Genomic DNA, 16,157 nt, shown 5'->3' on the forward strand with positions numbered 1-16,157 from the left:
ACACATGAAGCCCTGCTTAGTTTCCTTAGCACACACAGATCTTTAGAAAACCAAGAATTGACCCACTGTCCCCAAAAGCTGGAGAAGCCTCTTAGATACTCTTTATCTATTTGTTATTGACATATAAATGTTTTCTTTCTTTTCTGATCTGAAAGGAGAATTTAGTCATATAAGGTAAATAATTGGGATTTCTGAGGTGTGTTAGTCTGTTTTGTGGTATCCTGTAGACATGTTAAATCTTCTCTAAGAATACTGTGCACTAAGCAGTCGAGTCAGTCTGAAGCCAAGTTTCAGATCTTTGTGCATGGATGTTTATATCCGCACCTGCGAGGGGCCTGGTGACTGCACAGCCCATTGGCATCTGTGATTGCAAAATGAGCTTTATTTGAATTATTGAATATTGATATACAAAGAATTAAAGAACCTAAATCAGATTCCCAGGGGTACAGGTTGTAGGCTAGAGTACGTAAAAGGTTTTAGCAACTTATTTTAGATGTAATAGGTGTTGGCCTTGCAATTGCTGATGAAATATATAGATAGATAAGTGAATACACATGTATATGCAAACAGTTCTTTGGCTGTTTTTGTTCCAAATTAAACATTTATTCTGCAGACATAACTTTGACTTTGTGCATCATCTGTTGTATGCACATTTTGATTTATGTGGACCTGGATGTTAAGTATGTGGGTTTTTAAAATGTCCTTAGAGTACAGCTGGAATACAAAATTACAGTGAAGGACAAGACAGGAATTCAGAATGATTTTGATTAATTGAAATCCCTGTCAGGAATGGAGTAGTCCCTCAGGAATGTTCCAGGTAAAGTTTATTCTGCCTTATGGCCTGATGATGGACTATATGACCTTTCAAAATCTCCTCAAGCCCTGTTTTATGATTCTGTGATTCAATCCGTTTTGACATTTGACAGCTGCTGTGTATATATGATAGATAATTCTCCTGCCTTCAGTATTTTATTTTTTTTTTCACTTGTGTAGTTTTGCACATGGAAAAACTTTAACTGCATTTAAAATATATTCCTATTTATTTGAAGATGGTAATAATAAAGGATATGGATTTCACTTGGCTATTTAATAAACTCCAGCCTAAATTGTACAACAATGCTAGATTTCTATGAGAAGCTATAAATTACTGCTCTTTAACATAAAGATATCTCAGTTTTATCTGCTGTTGATCCAATGTTATTCCCGTTAGCGGTAATAACACTTATTTTGGAAAATGAAATCCTGATTCTCAAAGTAATTTTAGTAACAATCAGTCTGGAATCAGATTATTCTTTATAGCACGTTAAAGTCATGGCAAGGTGGTCTTCAGCTTGCAAGTGTAACTTAGTCCCACATATAGGTATCTTGTTAAAATATTGTCAGGTTAATCAAAATTGATTTGTGTGTTAGTACACAACAAATGCTAATCAAGTATTGGGTTAGGAAGCGTTAGTAGCAATTTAAAGTCTGCTGGTTTGCCCTTTTTCTTGGATGGAATGATTCACTGGACTTGTGGAAACATTTCAATGCCTCAGCATCCTTCCAGGACTGAATACAAACTCAGTGCAGATACATTTTCACAAACCTGGATGACTGGATTTGTTCTCCTGTTTGTGGTTTTTGCCAGTTATTTGTAACTCTTGCCATTTCTTTTTATAAGTAATGGTTAAAGAGATACTTAAGTTTGTAATGTAGTTTCTGTACATACTGAATGCCATCCCCTTGAAAGGCAATTATTATGTGGTGAATCTGTTGTGTAAGGCAGTAGATTTAGAACTTGTGTACATCCCATTTGAAATAACATTCTGTGTAATCTTGGATTTGTCAGAAGATGTGGTGAATTTTCTTGGTAATTATGATTATCAAAGTGTGTTATTGATAGATGAATACCCTGAAATGATGAATAAAAAGGGACTTTGCACAGAGCCACCAGGAGCTCTGCTCTCTGCTCACACCCTTCAAAACTTACAACAACTTATTTTCTTTCAACAGAAAGCTTTTCTTTACAGACTATGGGAATGCTGCCAAGGTGGAGAGATGTGACATGGATGGGATGAACAGGACATGGATAGTAGACTCTAAAATTGAACAGCCCACTGCACTGGCACTAGATCTCATCAATAAATATGTGTACTGGGTTGACATATATTTGGATACTGTGGAAGTTGTTGACTATCAAGGGAGAAAGAGGCATACAATAATTAAAGGCAGACAAGTAAGTATTTATTTATAAATTAGTAAAAAGTAACAATACCAATAAGTCAATGTACCTCATGCCAATAGTTAAAGTAATTTCAGATTATTTTCTCTTTTTAGTTCAAAGGCATTAAGACATTAAAAGATCCATCTGCTTCTTTTGATTTACTTGCACTTTAGCTCATTTTGCAACCTACAGGCAGAATTCCATGCAGTGACTCATTAACAATGCACTCTGGAAGTCACACTTGAAGTCACACTTATAGAGCTGCTGCTGCTCTTGCTGCTGCTGCTCTTGCTGCTGCTGCTCTTGCTGCTGCTGCTCTTGCTGCTGCTGCTCCTCTTGCTTTTTAAAAGCAATTCAACACTTTTACAGGCTTCCATCTGAGTTGTACTGCTGTCATAGGAGAGATGTTTGTTCTTTCTCTTCTTTCTGATACATTTTGCAAAAGAAGATTCTTGATCAAGTTCAGAGGGATTCTTTGGTCTCTAAACTTGCAAAGAAGGGAGAAGAGCCTGTCTCTATATGGGTGAAGGGTGTTGTATTTTTTGGCCATTCATTTGGCCACTCTTATCACAAAAGGAGAGACATATCAAGAAACGGGAGGAATTAAAGTTTGTTTCATAAGTACATGCTTTCCAGTTGATAGGGGCTTTTATTATTGATATCCTGGGTGGCTTTTGAAGAACTAGTCTTTGGAGCAAACAACATTTCTGTTCATGAATATGAGAGCTGAAAAGCTTAATGAGATGTAAAAAACCAACAAATATCACAATTTACATTTTTTTAAAAAATAGTTTTAATAGTGTAAATGTAGAAAAGCTATCCTGAGAGTTAAATAATAAAGTTTTTAACTGCAAATGGAAAGAGGGATGAATGGATTATAATGCAGAAGAGAATTCAACAACTGGGTACATACGCATCATTATTTCAAGGCTTTTTTCTTTTCCATCTTTCTATAATTGGATTGAATATCTATTGGGTCTTAATCAAACACTTCCAATTACTTCTGTTTTCCTTTTTATCTTTTCCATGGGTATAATACAATGGCAAGATTTGGCCAACTGGGTGCTAATTTCCAGAAAGGACTGAAATATTTGGTGCACACAGCAGGGTTTGGATTTTTTAGGTGATGTAGGTCTGACTTTGTTAATAAAATAGCTAAGTAAATACTTTGTGGTGAATAATTTATTGATTAAACTAAAAAGATATTCAGTCTGTGAATATCTGAACCCTAGCCAGTGAGTATATCTTGCACTATTTTTCTTACTTTGTTTATAACATGATTTAAAAATACATCCATTCAACCCATAAACTGTGTTGTGAATATCTGTATTTACTAGATTTGTTAGTTAATGCTATTTAATCTGAGTCTTAGTTGTTATTAGTTAATTATTGTTAGTTAATACTAATGTAAACAGTTGCACATAATGAAATATCCAGGAGATTTAATTTAAGACAGGAACTAGGAGATTCAGAGAATAAATGAATTTAGATTGCTAAATATTTTGAATTATCTGCCTTTCTTGTGCAAAGGTTTTCTAATTACAAACCTAGACTGCAAGAATGTGAACTACACTTGGTGTCCTTTGTGTTTATTATTTACAAATACTGACATATTCAGTAATCCTTTTGTACAGTTAAGCAATACAATTCACATTAAGTTATTCTTCATAGAAATACCTAAAATATTCTGCTAAAATAATAGGGGTTTTTGTTGTGTTGTTTTTGTTTTTTTTCTTTTTCCAGATTAGGCATCTTTGTGGTTTGTCAGTATTTGATAACTATTTGTATACAGTTAATTCAGATAACCTCAGCATTTTACGAATAAACAGATATAATGGCACTGATCTTCAGTCTCTTGGTACACTTGACAAAGCTAAAGAGATCCGGGTTTACCAGAAGAGAACTCAAACAGCAGGTAAGATCAGAACTCCTCTTTCTTGGAAGGTAAAGCCAGATGTTTGGGTGGATGTGTAGTTAAGAAGATTCCTCTAGAAAAACATATCAAAAGATGCAGTGAAAATTTCATTGTGGCAAAACTCTGCTTCTTCATCTGCCCAGTTTTCTCTGTGTTTACTGCCAGTTTTCTATGCATCTCATCTCCTAACACAATTGCTTCCAGAGCATTCAGCTTGGAGAACCTCCAAAGAGCCCTGCTCTGCAAGTTTTCTGGCTCCACACACTCAACGCTTTCAGAATTTAACATCTTCCAAATTGTTACATGTTCCCATGCTTGGGTCTTGGACCTCAGAGATTCCTGGTTTCTCTGGGTCTGTTTTTCAGACAGACTGCAAACCTCAAGAGAGCCCCTGTCTTCTCAGCTGCCAAAAAAGCCTGGAGAGGCGGGCAGCTCGCCTGCCTGCTGGCCAACATGGCAAGTGGTGGGACAGGAAATTGCTCTTCAGTTTTCCTTGCTTTTTATAAATAACATCTTTGCCTTTTGTGAAAGAAATCTTCATTTTTGTCCAGAATGAAAAACTTTTTATAATCTCATAATTTTTCCTGAAATAACAATTTCTGAGTTCCATGGTCCTGAATTACTCTAATCCTGGCTTTGATCACTTACTTCCTGCATCCAGAACAGCCGTGTGATTGTTGGGAACTTTGTGCAAGGACAGCAAGAACCAAAATGTTTACAGCAATGCTTTATGAGAATTTTTTGACGTGACTGATATGGCAATAAATCGTTGCCATGACTGCTTGGACAGAAAAGCTAGCACATCAGTTCTGGTGATCAACATCAATATTATTAGACAGACTGACTGCTTATAGAGAAGTTTCTGAGGTGGGAACACACTCTAAATTGATGTAGACTGGGTGAACTAATTTTCACCCTGTAGCTGAGGGCATTGATTTGCAGATATCAGTATCTGAAGGGGCTGCAAAGACTCTCTCCTTGCTATAGGCCTTGCTCCTGTACCCCTGAAGGAGTCAGAGAGGTTGAGTAGAGGAGAGACATGAGCACAGTGTAATCTTTTATTACATCCTGTGATTACTCTGTTCCTTTTGCCCTTTGTTCACTCTGATGCTTCTTTGGTTTTGAATGAACATGTTTGTTGCTTGTCAGGATTTGCTGTAAAGGCTGTCTCAACTTGCTAGGGTTTCTGTGTGCCTTTAACAATATCGACCTTAAACCATTTGATTGCTTTTTTTCTTTCAGCAACTAAAAAGCTTGAGGGAAAGGGGGAAGAAGAGAAAAACAATTTTGAGCTAAATAATGTCGACCTGTTGTAAACCAACTTAGTAAATGTATGATAGAGGAAAAATTGTTTTTTCTCATCAGATTTACCTTACAGAGCTTTTAAAAAATAATTTTATATATAAGTCTTCTAATTTAGACCTGTGCATTTGAACATACGGAACCAAGGGAAAGGACTTATTTGGCTTTTTCATGTGGATAAATGTCCCAACTGTACAAACATGGAAAAACAGTACAAGGCTTGTTCTGTTCTTGAGCTTCTGCGCAGGTATCTGTCCAGAAAGGTGCTGTCTAATGGAGTTCAATTAATAACAAACTGCATGACATGGGCTTCACTCTGTTCTCAAAAAGCCAAGGAACCAACTATATGAACCAAAGCAACAAAGGAAAAAAGGAGAACAGTGCCAGCTGTCCCAGGGCAGTGCTGCCTGGCAAACACTGTGCAGATGTTTATCCAGGAAAGGGGTGACCACATACAATGATGAGTATGGCTTGATAGGCACAAAATGGTCCTTTGGATTAGTTGTCTGCTTTGGGCATCAGGTTAAAAAACCACCTTCTTCTGTAAAAATTTTCTGGCAGAAGATTTATGGTGACACAAATTCCCTTTTTGCTCCTGCCTAACCTTTCTGCATGCTGATGCACATCGTTGTCCTGCTTTCAATGGATTTCAAGCTTGCTGTTTTTCACTCGCTGCAGTCAGAAGCCACGCGTGTGAGGTGGACCCCTATGGGATGCCAGGGGGCTGTTCCCACATCTGTCTGCTCGGCAGCAACTACAAAGCACGGACGTGTCGCTGCAGGACGGGCTTCATCCTGGGCAGTGACGGCAGGTCCTGCAAAAGTACGTGACGTAAACCACAGGGTTCACCAGTCTCTCACAGTTCAGAGTGGAGTTCTCTTGTATTTTAATGTGCTTGTCAATAACAAGAGAAAACACATGGATGTTGGGGGATAAAAAAGCTTGCAATGTGTCCCTGACACTTTGTTCATGCACTCCTTTCAGTCCCTTGAAATTATTTCATTCGGCTTAGATGGTAGAAGTGATAAATCAAACCTGGGCTGCTGTTTAAAGGAATTCTAAAAATCATCACGAGTTTTAAGTCCATTAGTCTTAGTCTTTTATATATATATATATGTATATATGTGCTATATCTTCTCACAGCACATAGGTACAGAAATCCTGTTAAATAGTTCATCACATCCAGTTTCTACCCATACAATCAACCTGTCCCTCAGAAGCAGATCATTCATGAGAATAAGTCGAGCAAGGTTTTTCTCATCATACTTTGTGAAAGCAAGTCTGATTTGTGTAAGTGTGCTTGTGCTGAACATTTGGTATCACATTAGGTGTCTATACCGAACATTAGGACATCATCTGTTGGTCACCTGCAGCCAACAGGATAGTCTTGAAGGTTTTGATAAACACCTTTTATTGTCTAGTTTGTTCATCAAATGGCACATAGATTTAGTTCAGATGAAAGGCATGCAATTAGATACTTTGGATGCTGGTAGATGAAGTTGTGTGACCTCAGTCAAACCTCATATGCTTTTTACTAACAGTTACAACAAAAACCCCTGAGAAGCATTAGGAAAAGTATATATTTTGGAGAATCTTAAGAGGTATGTTGGTAGCACTAAGGGTATTTATAAGTATCTTTCTATAAAGAAAAGAACCTTACTAAGCTTCAGTAACTTGTAATTAACCTACTTGATTAAATAGTAAAAAAACTCCTCAGAAAGGGGATATATTGGTATCCATGTTTTGTATCTCAGTGTCTTGATTTGTTGTATCCCTTTCTATTTGAAAGAAATTGGCAGTAATCTTTTGTCTGGTTTGTTTCTGAGAAACTTCAGGTGACAAAAACAGTGGGTTGTATTTACTGGAGTTTGGGGTAGTTTTAAATTCAGCAATTACTTTAGTCATGGTCTACATTATCCTGGAAGATCATAATGCATTGTAAAATTAAATATCTACAAAGCTATTTATGTCCATTTCACAGTAGACACAAAGTTATTCTGTGATCTAACACTGTTTCCAGTATGAAGTCTTATAGAAAAAAATAATTTAAGGTAAGCAGCTCACTGAAGTAATTTTTATTTTAATTAAGGTAATATAATTAACTAGATTTCTTGAGTTTAGATACCTTTGGAATATATGAAAGTTTAATTTTTTTTTTTGTGTTGAATAACACTCCTACTTCCCCACTAATTGTGCCAGTTAATTAAACAGTGACATTATGCACTGTAAAGAAGATTAGGCAGCATCAATTGTTTGTAATATTTTTTATTGTTATTATTTTTGCAGGACCAAAGAATGAATTGTTTCTTTTTTATGGGAAGGGACGCCCAGGAATTATACGGGGAATGGACCTGAATACCAAAGTATCTGATGAATACATGATCCCTATAGAAAACCTGGTCAACCCTCGTGCTCTGGACTTCCATGCTGAAACCAATTACATTTACTTTGCTGATACTACCAGTTTCCTAATTGGACGACAGAAAATTGATGGCACAGAGCGAGAAACAATCCTCAAAGATGGTAGGAAATGCTGAGTGATAGTGACATTCAGAGAATCTCACAAAGGAGGAGCTGAACTGACATTTACAGATAATTTAAAACTTTATTTAATTATTCCATGGAAAACAGATCCAAACTAGACCTTGAACAGAGCTAGAGAGACTTCTTTTTTCACAATTTCCTGTTTGTTTGTTTTTTTTCCTTAGTGACAAAATGTGAAGTTTGGTTAAGCTGCTCTCATGAATTCTTGCTTTGTCTGTTCAGGCTGGTACCTGCCAGAGAGTAACTCCTGTATGTCCTGCATTCTTCCTCTGGTTAGATACAGCAGACCCATAATGTAGTACTTTGTAATCATTCACTGAGCCATCCCATATCCTTGTGGACTTTGTAAGACTTCTTCACTCCAACCTATATCACAATGTGGATTCTGGAGCTTATTCAAGTCGTTGACACTAGGTTAGGAGGGAGCGTTGATTTGCCCCAGGTCCTGCACTTGGGTTACAACAACCCCAAGCAAAGCTACAGACTTGGGGAGGAGTGGCTGGAAATCTGCCCAGAGGAAAAGGACCTGGTGGTGTCTATTGACAGCAGGATTAGTATCAGCCAGCAGTGTGGCCAAGAAGGCCACCAGCATCCTGGCTTGTATCAGCAATAGTGTGGCTAGCAGGACTAGGGAAGTGACTGTCTCCCTGTATTTGGCCTTGGTGAGGCTGCACCAGTTCAGTTTTGTGCCCCTCACTAAAAGAAGGACATTGAGATGCTGCAGTGTGTCCAGAAAAGGGCAACAAATCCAGTGAAGGGTCTGGAGAACAAGTCATACCAGGAGCATCTGAGGGAACTGGGGGTGTTCAGCCTGGAGAAAAGGAGGTTCTGGGGAGACCTCACTCTCTACAACTACCTGAAAGGAGGTTGCAGTGAGGGTGGTGGTGGTCTCTTCTCTCAAGTAATGAGCAACAACAGCACAAGAGAAAATGGTCTTGAGTTGTGTCAGGGGAGGTTTGGATAAGAGAAGGAACTTCTTTGTTGGAAGTGTTATTAATCACTGCAATAGGCTGCCCAGGGTGCTGATTGAATCACCATCCCTGGAGGTGTTTAAAAGATGTGGTGCTGAGGAGAAGTGTTCAGTACTGGACTTGGTAGAGTTAGGTTAATGGTTGGACTGAATTATTTTAAAGGTCATCCTGAATGATTCTGTGGTTGTGTAGTTTAGCAGGGTGAGACTTCCTGTACTGCTTTGCAAACTCATTAGAGAAAAAGTACTGTCTTTCCTGATGAGTTTTCCATTGTATATGTGGAAGCAACAGGAAGACTTAAAACATTTTTTTTAGAATTTTAATAAAGACATTGACACCATTTATTGTAGGAATAATAAAAGATACCAGCACTTCTCTAGTTTCCACCTCTCCCAGTACACCTCACAGAATCTCCCTGGTCTAGAATCATATCTTATCACACTAAATGATGTTTCAATTATAAAGCCTCCAGTTTTTCAACCCATATTTCTATTTTCTTCTTCTTTTTTCATGAACCCTTTTCAGAAAAGACTGCTTCAGCAAGAGGTAACAACTGCCTCAGTTGAAACCCATTCCACAGTAATTAATTTCTAGTATTCAAGAAAATAAGCAGTATGAATATTCATCTTGGCCTTTAGAGAGCATAATATCTTTACTTGTAAATTGAAGCTCAAGAAAGTGAAAGTATCTAAAATACCATTTCTTTAACAGAGGGATTTTCATTCCCTGTCATTCATAACCCATGCTTTAATCCACCCGTCTCAGAGAAGTTCTCTCCAGTTTGCAGGGATGTGGTGCTGTTTTGATATAAGGTCTCTCCACAGACCTCAGAGCCTGCACAAAGGTCCTTTCAGTTGTAATTGTAAGGAATAGATGGCTCATTTTTAGGCAATCACCAATTCAGGATAAAGGCAGCTGTCTGAGTAAGTAGTGAATTCTCAGGTCTCAATCTGGTAACTTAATTTCACTGCGAATATGGAAATGGATAATAGACATCACAGAACTGCCATTGTTGACTTTCTTTTACTAAATGACACATTTAATTTTAGAGCCAAATGTGGAAGAAGGAGTGAAACATGTAAATTTAAACGTTACAAGGTAGCATCAAGGAGCATCCCTGCTGAAAGGTGTCAGACAGGCTGGAGTTAGACTAATCAAACATGCAAACATGAATAAACTTTGTATAGCAAGCCAACAAATTTTAGAAACTCTTAAATATAGTTTAACTGAATTTCCACTCTTGGGAAGTCCAACATAGCAATAAGACCATGCAATACCAGAGGGAGTTATAGATTATCCAGTGATGTATTATTGGTGGTTTCAATACTTAAAGACCAAAAAACGGTCACTCTCATTCTCCCCCCACTCCTTTCTCAAGATCTTGCATTGTTACTTAGAACTTGTTGTAGTTTCTTAACTTATTGTATGTTTAAAGAACACTTGTTAATGTATTTTTCATTAAATAAAAAATTAATATGGTCTCCAGCCATGATACCTCAGCTTTTATTCTTGTCAGCTCTCAAGAACTCAGCAGGGACAGATTAAATTGTTCCTTGGTGTAAGGCTACTAGACAAAAATCAGGTGTGTCAGGAGGTGGTTTATTATTTGCTCTGAACAGCATGCTGCTAAGGAAACTATCTGTGGTAGATGTCACTTCTCAGATTAGAAGTTGTCATTTTTTGTGACTATCAGGTTTTGCAAGAATAGATCTGTTAGCTCGTTCAGGCTGGTACCTGCCAGAGAGTAACTCCTGTATGTCCTGCATTCTTCCTCTGGTTAGATACAGCAGACCCATAATGTAGTACTTTGTAATCATTCACTGAGCCATCCCATATCCTTGTGGACTTTGTAAGACTTCTTCACTCCAACCTATATCACAATGTGGATTCTGGAGCTTATTCAAGTCGTTGACACTAGGTTAGGAGGGAGCGTTGATTTGCCCCAGGTCCTGCACTTGGGTTACAACAACCCCAAGCAAAGCTACAGACTTGGGGAGGAGTGGCTGGAAATCTGCCCAGAGGAAAAGGACCTGGTGGTGTCTATTGACAGCAGGATTAGTATCAGCCAGCAGTGTGGCCAAGAAGGCCACCAGCATCCTGGCTTGTATCAGCAATAGTGTGGCTAGCAGGACTAGGGAAGTGACTGTCTCCCTGTATTTGGCCTTGGTGAGGCTGCACCAGTTCAGTTTTGTGCCCCTCACTAAAAGAAGGACATTGAGATGCTGCAGTGTGTCCAGAAAAGGGCAACAAATCCGGTGAAGGGTCTGGAGAACAAGTCATACCAGGAGCATCTGAGGGAACTGGGGGTGTTCAGCCTGGAGAAAAGGAGGTTCTGGGGAGACCTCACTCTCTACAACTACCTGAAAGGAGGTTGCAGTGAGGGTGGTGGTGGTCTCTTCTCTCAAGTAATGAGCAACAACAGCACAAGAGAAAATGGTCTTGAGTTGTGTCAGGGGAGGTTTGGATAAGAGAAGGAACTTCTTTGTTGGAAGTGTTATTAATCACTGCAATAGGCTGCCCAGGGTGCTGATTGAATCACCATCCCTGGAGGTGTTTAAAAGATGTGGTGCTGAGGAGAAGTGTTCAGTACTGGACTTGGTCGAGTTAGGTTAATGGTTGGACTGAATTATTTTAAAGGTCATCCTGAATGATTCTGTGGTTGTGTAGTTTAGCAGGGTGAGACTTCCTGTACTGCTTTGCAAACTCATTAGAGAAAAAGTACTGTCTTTCCTGATGAGTTTTCCATTGTATATGTGGAAGCAACAGGAAGACTTAAAACATTTTTTTTAGAATTTTAATAAAGACATTGACACCATTTATTGTAGGAATAATAAAAGATACCAGCACTTCTCTAGTTTCCACCTCTCCCAGTACACCTCACAGAATCTCCCTGGTCTAGAATCATATCTTATCACACTAAATGATGTTTCAATTATAAAGCCTCCAGTTTTTCAACCCATATTTCTATTTTCTTCTTCTTTTTTCATGAACCCTTTTCAGAAAAGACTGCTTCAGCAAGAGGTAACAACTGCCTCAGTTGAAACCCATTCCACAGTAATTAATTTCTAGTATTCAAGAAAATAAGCAGTATGAATATTCATCTTGGCCTTTAGAGAGCATAATATCTTTACTTGTAAATTGAAGCTCAAGAAAGTGAAAGTATCTAAAATACCATTTCTTTAACAGAGGGATTTTCATTCCCTGTCATTCATAACCCATGCTTTAATCCACCCGTCTCAGAGAAGTTCTCTCCAGTTTGCAGGGATGTGGTGCTGTTTTGATATAAGGTCTCTCCACAGACCTCAGAGCCTGCACAAAGGTCCTTTCAGTTGTAATTGTAAGGAATAGATGGCTCATTTTTAGGCAATCACCAATTCAGGATAAAGGCAGCTGTCTGAGTAAGTAGTGAATTCTCAGGTCTCAATCTGGTAACTTAATTTCACTGCGAATATGGAAATGGATAATAGACATCACAGAACTGCCATTGTTGACTTTCTTTTACTAAATGACACATTTAATTTTAGAGCCAAATGTGGAAGAAGGAGTGAAACATGTAAATTTAAACGTTACAAGGTAGCATCAAGGAGCATCCCTGCTGAAAGGTGTCAGACAGGCTGGAGTTAGACTAATCAAACATGCAAACATGAATAAACTTTGTATAGCAAGCCAACAAATTTTAGAAACTCTTAAATATAGTTTAACTGAATTTCCACTCTTGGGAAGTCCAACATAGCAATAAGACCATGCAATACCAGAGGGAGTTATAGATTATCCAGTGATGTATTATTGGTGGTTTCAATACTTAAAGACCAAAAAACGGTCACTCTCATTCTCCCCCCACTCCTTTCTCAAGATCTTGCATTGTTACTTAGAACTTGTTGTAGTTTCTTAACTTATTGTATGTTTAAAGAACACTTGTTAATGTATTTTTCATTAAATAAAAAATTAATATGGTCTCCAGCCATGATACCTCAGCTTTTATTCTTGTCAGCTCTCAAGAACTCAGCAGGGACAGATTAAATTGTTCCTTGGTGTAAGGCTACTAGACAAAAATCAGGTGTGTCAGGAGGTGGTTTATTATTTGCTCTGAACAGCATGCTGCTAAGGAAACTATCTGTGGTAGATGTCACTTCTCAGATTAGAAGTTGTCATTTTTTGTGACTATCAGGTTTTGCAAGAATAGATCTGTTAGCTCAAACAATGCTGTAACTCAGGTAATTGCAGTTTACCTACATGAGAGCCTGATCCTATAAGATGTTGACTGGGAATTGAGAACACTGAGCACCTAAAACTGCTGGAGTTTGATTTCCCATATAGTTTCAGCTGTGATTTCTTATTCCTCACTTCAGGAAACAAACTGCTGTGTAGTATTGATAACTGTTTGACAGCCCACAGCACAGCCTACCCTAGAGTTGGCAATACAACTGCATTAGTAGTGTATTGTCACCAGCAACAGAAATTGAATCTTGCATGTGAAATAAGTGAGGTTTTTTAAAATTAAAAAATAATAATAATAACGGAACAGACTACACAATTTTAAAGGGATTTAAATATTGTTCAGTTGAGGTAACAGAAACACAAACTCTTGATTTTCTCTTGTTTTTGTTCTGTTATCCACTTGTAAATGTTAGCAAGGACAACTAAGTTTTTGCTTAAACAAAGTCAAAGTAAGTCTTTCAAGATCTTTGGAAGCTGTTTAGCTGGTTGATATGTAGAAAAATATATTTTATTTTTTTTTTCACTGGTTTTCAGTTAATCTAGTATTTCAGGTGCTATGAGTGTGCATGATCCAACTGGCACTGCTGAGCCAGGCCATTCTGTATCAATCTACCCACTGTGCTTACAGTATCTTGCATATTTAAAACCAATGACGTGAATTCTTTGTCTCTAGAAAGAGGAGTTTTTAGAAATCTTGCATCTGGTTGGTATATCTTGAGCCCATCCTACTGTTGATGCTAAAATTCTGGTATTTCTTCCAGAATTAAAAATATTCCTTTTTCCATTACCAAGTTGACAATGATCAATTATTTCATTCACCTCATCCTTTTTATGTTGAAAGAGCTGCAGTTCAGACAGCCTGGCTTACTATAGTCAAATCAATTTTGTTTAACCAGAAAGACCATTATTTTGTTCCTATTTACTACTTGAAGTTAAGCCCACCTAAAAAGGAATGTTTAAGCTTTTTAGACAGTTAAATAAAAGTGAACTTTAAACCAAATTTGTATATTCATGTGTTCATCTGTGCTAGTTGTCCACTGCTGTTGTGCCCGGAGGACACTGATAAGGGGGTAAAAAAGCAGTTTTTAAAATACTGCATGGTTGTCATGCTTCTTTTTTATTTTCTATTTTTAAACAGTGAAAGCAAACCGACTGAAGTGGCTCTTTTATTAAGGGGATCTTTGCTATTTTTAAGTCTTAGTATACAGTGAGAGTTTCTATCATAATCTTAGTATACTTCAGCTTTATGTTTAAATGCATTTTGGTTTTCTAAATGGAAGTAGTTATACAAGTAAGGAAAAAGGACAAGTGTTGCAATGACAAGGTATTTGGAAAAATTAACACTTTGCTAACTTGATAAGGAGTATGGTGGCATTACAATCACTAAAAAACCTTGTTTAACAAAAAAGCTGTGAAGTAATTGATCATGTTCCAGTGCTATTGAGATTGCAACAGTACCCTTTATAGATGCTGTTACTGCATCCAAGTGTATAAAACCCCCAATATTTCATTCATTCTGTAAAACTGTCGTATTTTATCTTAGTGTATTGTTGATGACATACCATATTTTGTTTATGGATTATAGTAAGCAGAAAGTTTTCTGTACTGCATTAAATAAATTACATAGATTGACTTGGTAAAGAGCTTTGGATTTCCATCCATCTAAAAAGTACTATTGGCGAAGAGTTTGTCCCAAGGAAAACATACCTGACGTGTTGTGAAGGAAAACTTGTAGGTATCCTGAAGTTAAAAATATTAGTAAGACCTTTCTATCAGTACTTACTGATTGTATGATGGGGAGGCATCTTGGTGGCCAAATGTGAGGGAAGGTTTTGATGACGGCAGCTCAGCACCCCTGCATGATGCTGTTGCAGTGACAATGACTGGTAACAACTTGAAATTTCCCAAACTAGCACTTCAGGAGTTCATGAGAAGTCATTTTCTGGCACCAGCATGAACAGAAAAAGCAAATTGCATTTCTTTTTTCAAGTCAAGATCCAAGCCATTGAAATTTTACTGTAGGATTGTATATCTGAGTCTGACAAATAAGTAACACCATCCCTGTGTTGTCAAGAAGCATCAGAATAAGTACTTTTTTATTTTTTAGTGTGTGGGATTTTGGTTTTGGCTGGGTTTGGGGTTTTTTTACCTTTTCAGACATGCCCACCTTCCTGTCCACCACAGCAAGGGTAGGATCCAGTTGGGCACTGTGAACTCTCAGGCTCAGGGGAGGCACTGGAGTCGCAGCCATTTCGCTGTCGCCCCATGATCTTTTCCAGTCCAGGCACACACCCTGGCTACCTGTGCCAAGATACCAACAGGGTAACAGCAAAACGAGCATTCCCACCCCAAGTTTTACCTCAGGAAGGACACTAAAGCAAGCAGGCACATCTCCCGGGGTGTTCAGAAGGCGATGGGAGGCTGCACTCGCTGTCCCGCCCTCGGTCCCTCTGTCAGGGGCGCTGGGCTGGCCCGTCCCGGCTGCCTCTGAGGAAACCCGGTGTGTGTGTCTGAGTCTGCAGGTGCTGGCAGGAAAGGGGTGTGGAGAGGTGGCTCTCTGGGAGAGGCTTGGGCAGCCAAGGTAAGCCAGAGGTTTCACCCTGAGGGCTCAGCATGGTGAGGGCCTGCTAATGGGGCTGTTGGTGTGCGCTCTGGACACAGCCCCTTGCTGTGGGAGGAAGCAGTTGTCCCTGCGGGAGGCTGGGCCAGAGCCACTTATAAACATTGCCCTGTGCTGAGGAGGCCTTGGGTGCTGTCTGGTGGAGTATCCTGCCGTGGAGCTGCAGTTTGTCCCACCCAGCAGAACGTGCCATGGAGGAGACTGGGGAAAAGGGGGTAGGAAGTGCCTGGTTCTTGGGCTGCTGAAGAGTTTTTAAAGGTGAGGTAGAAGGACCTGAAGAGGTGGTGGTCACTGATGCTGTAGCTCAAGATCCATCGCTCCCCTCAGTATTAAGGTGTCTCTGGTATCACCTGACAAGTGGTGGGGTTGTCCTGTAGATGAGGA

The 16,157-nt window shown here is 38.7% G+C and overlaps 1 protein-coding gene across 1 annotated transcript in view; it reads left to right on the forward strand.

Annotated features, from left to right (window-relative positions):
* LRP1B (low density lipoprotein receptor-related protein 1B) overlaps positions 1-16,157 on the forward strand; it is a 671,221-nt gene that overhangs the window by 419,922 nt on the left and 235,142 nt on the right. The window contains exons 8-11 of the mRNA XM_010000387.1: positions 1,993-2,215; positions 3,947-4,118; positions 6,099-6,242; positions 7,707-7,943. Coding sequence (XP_009998689.1) covers positions 1,993-2,215; positions 3,947-4,118; positions 6,099-6,242; positions 7,707-7,943 — 776 coding nt within the window. The remainder of the gene's footprint in view (positions 1-1,992; positions 2,216-3,946; positions 4,119-6,098; positions 6,243-7,706; positions 7,944-16,157) is intronic.

Source organism: Chaetura pelagica, unplaced genomic scaffold (assembly GCF_000747805.2).
Source record: "Chaetura pelagica isolate M959 unplaced genomic scaffold, ChaPel_1.0 scaffold386, whole genome shotgun sequence".
NCBI lineage: Eukaryota > Metazoa > Chordata > Aves > Apodiformes > Apodidae > Chaetura > Chaetura pelagica.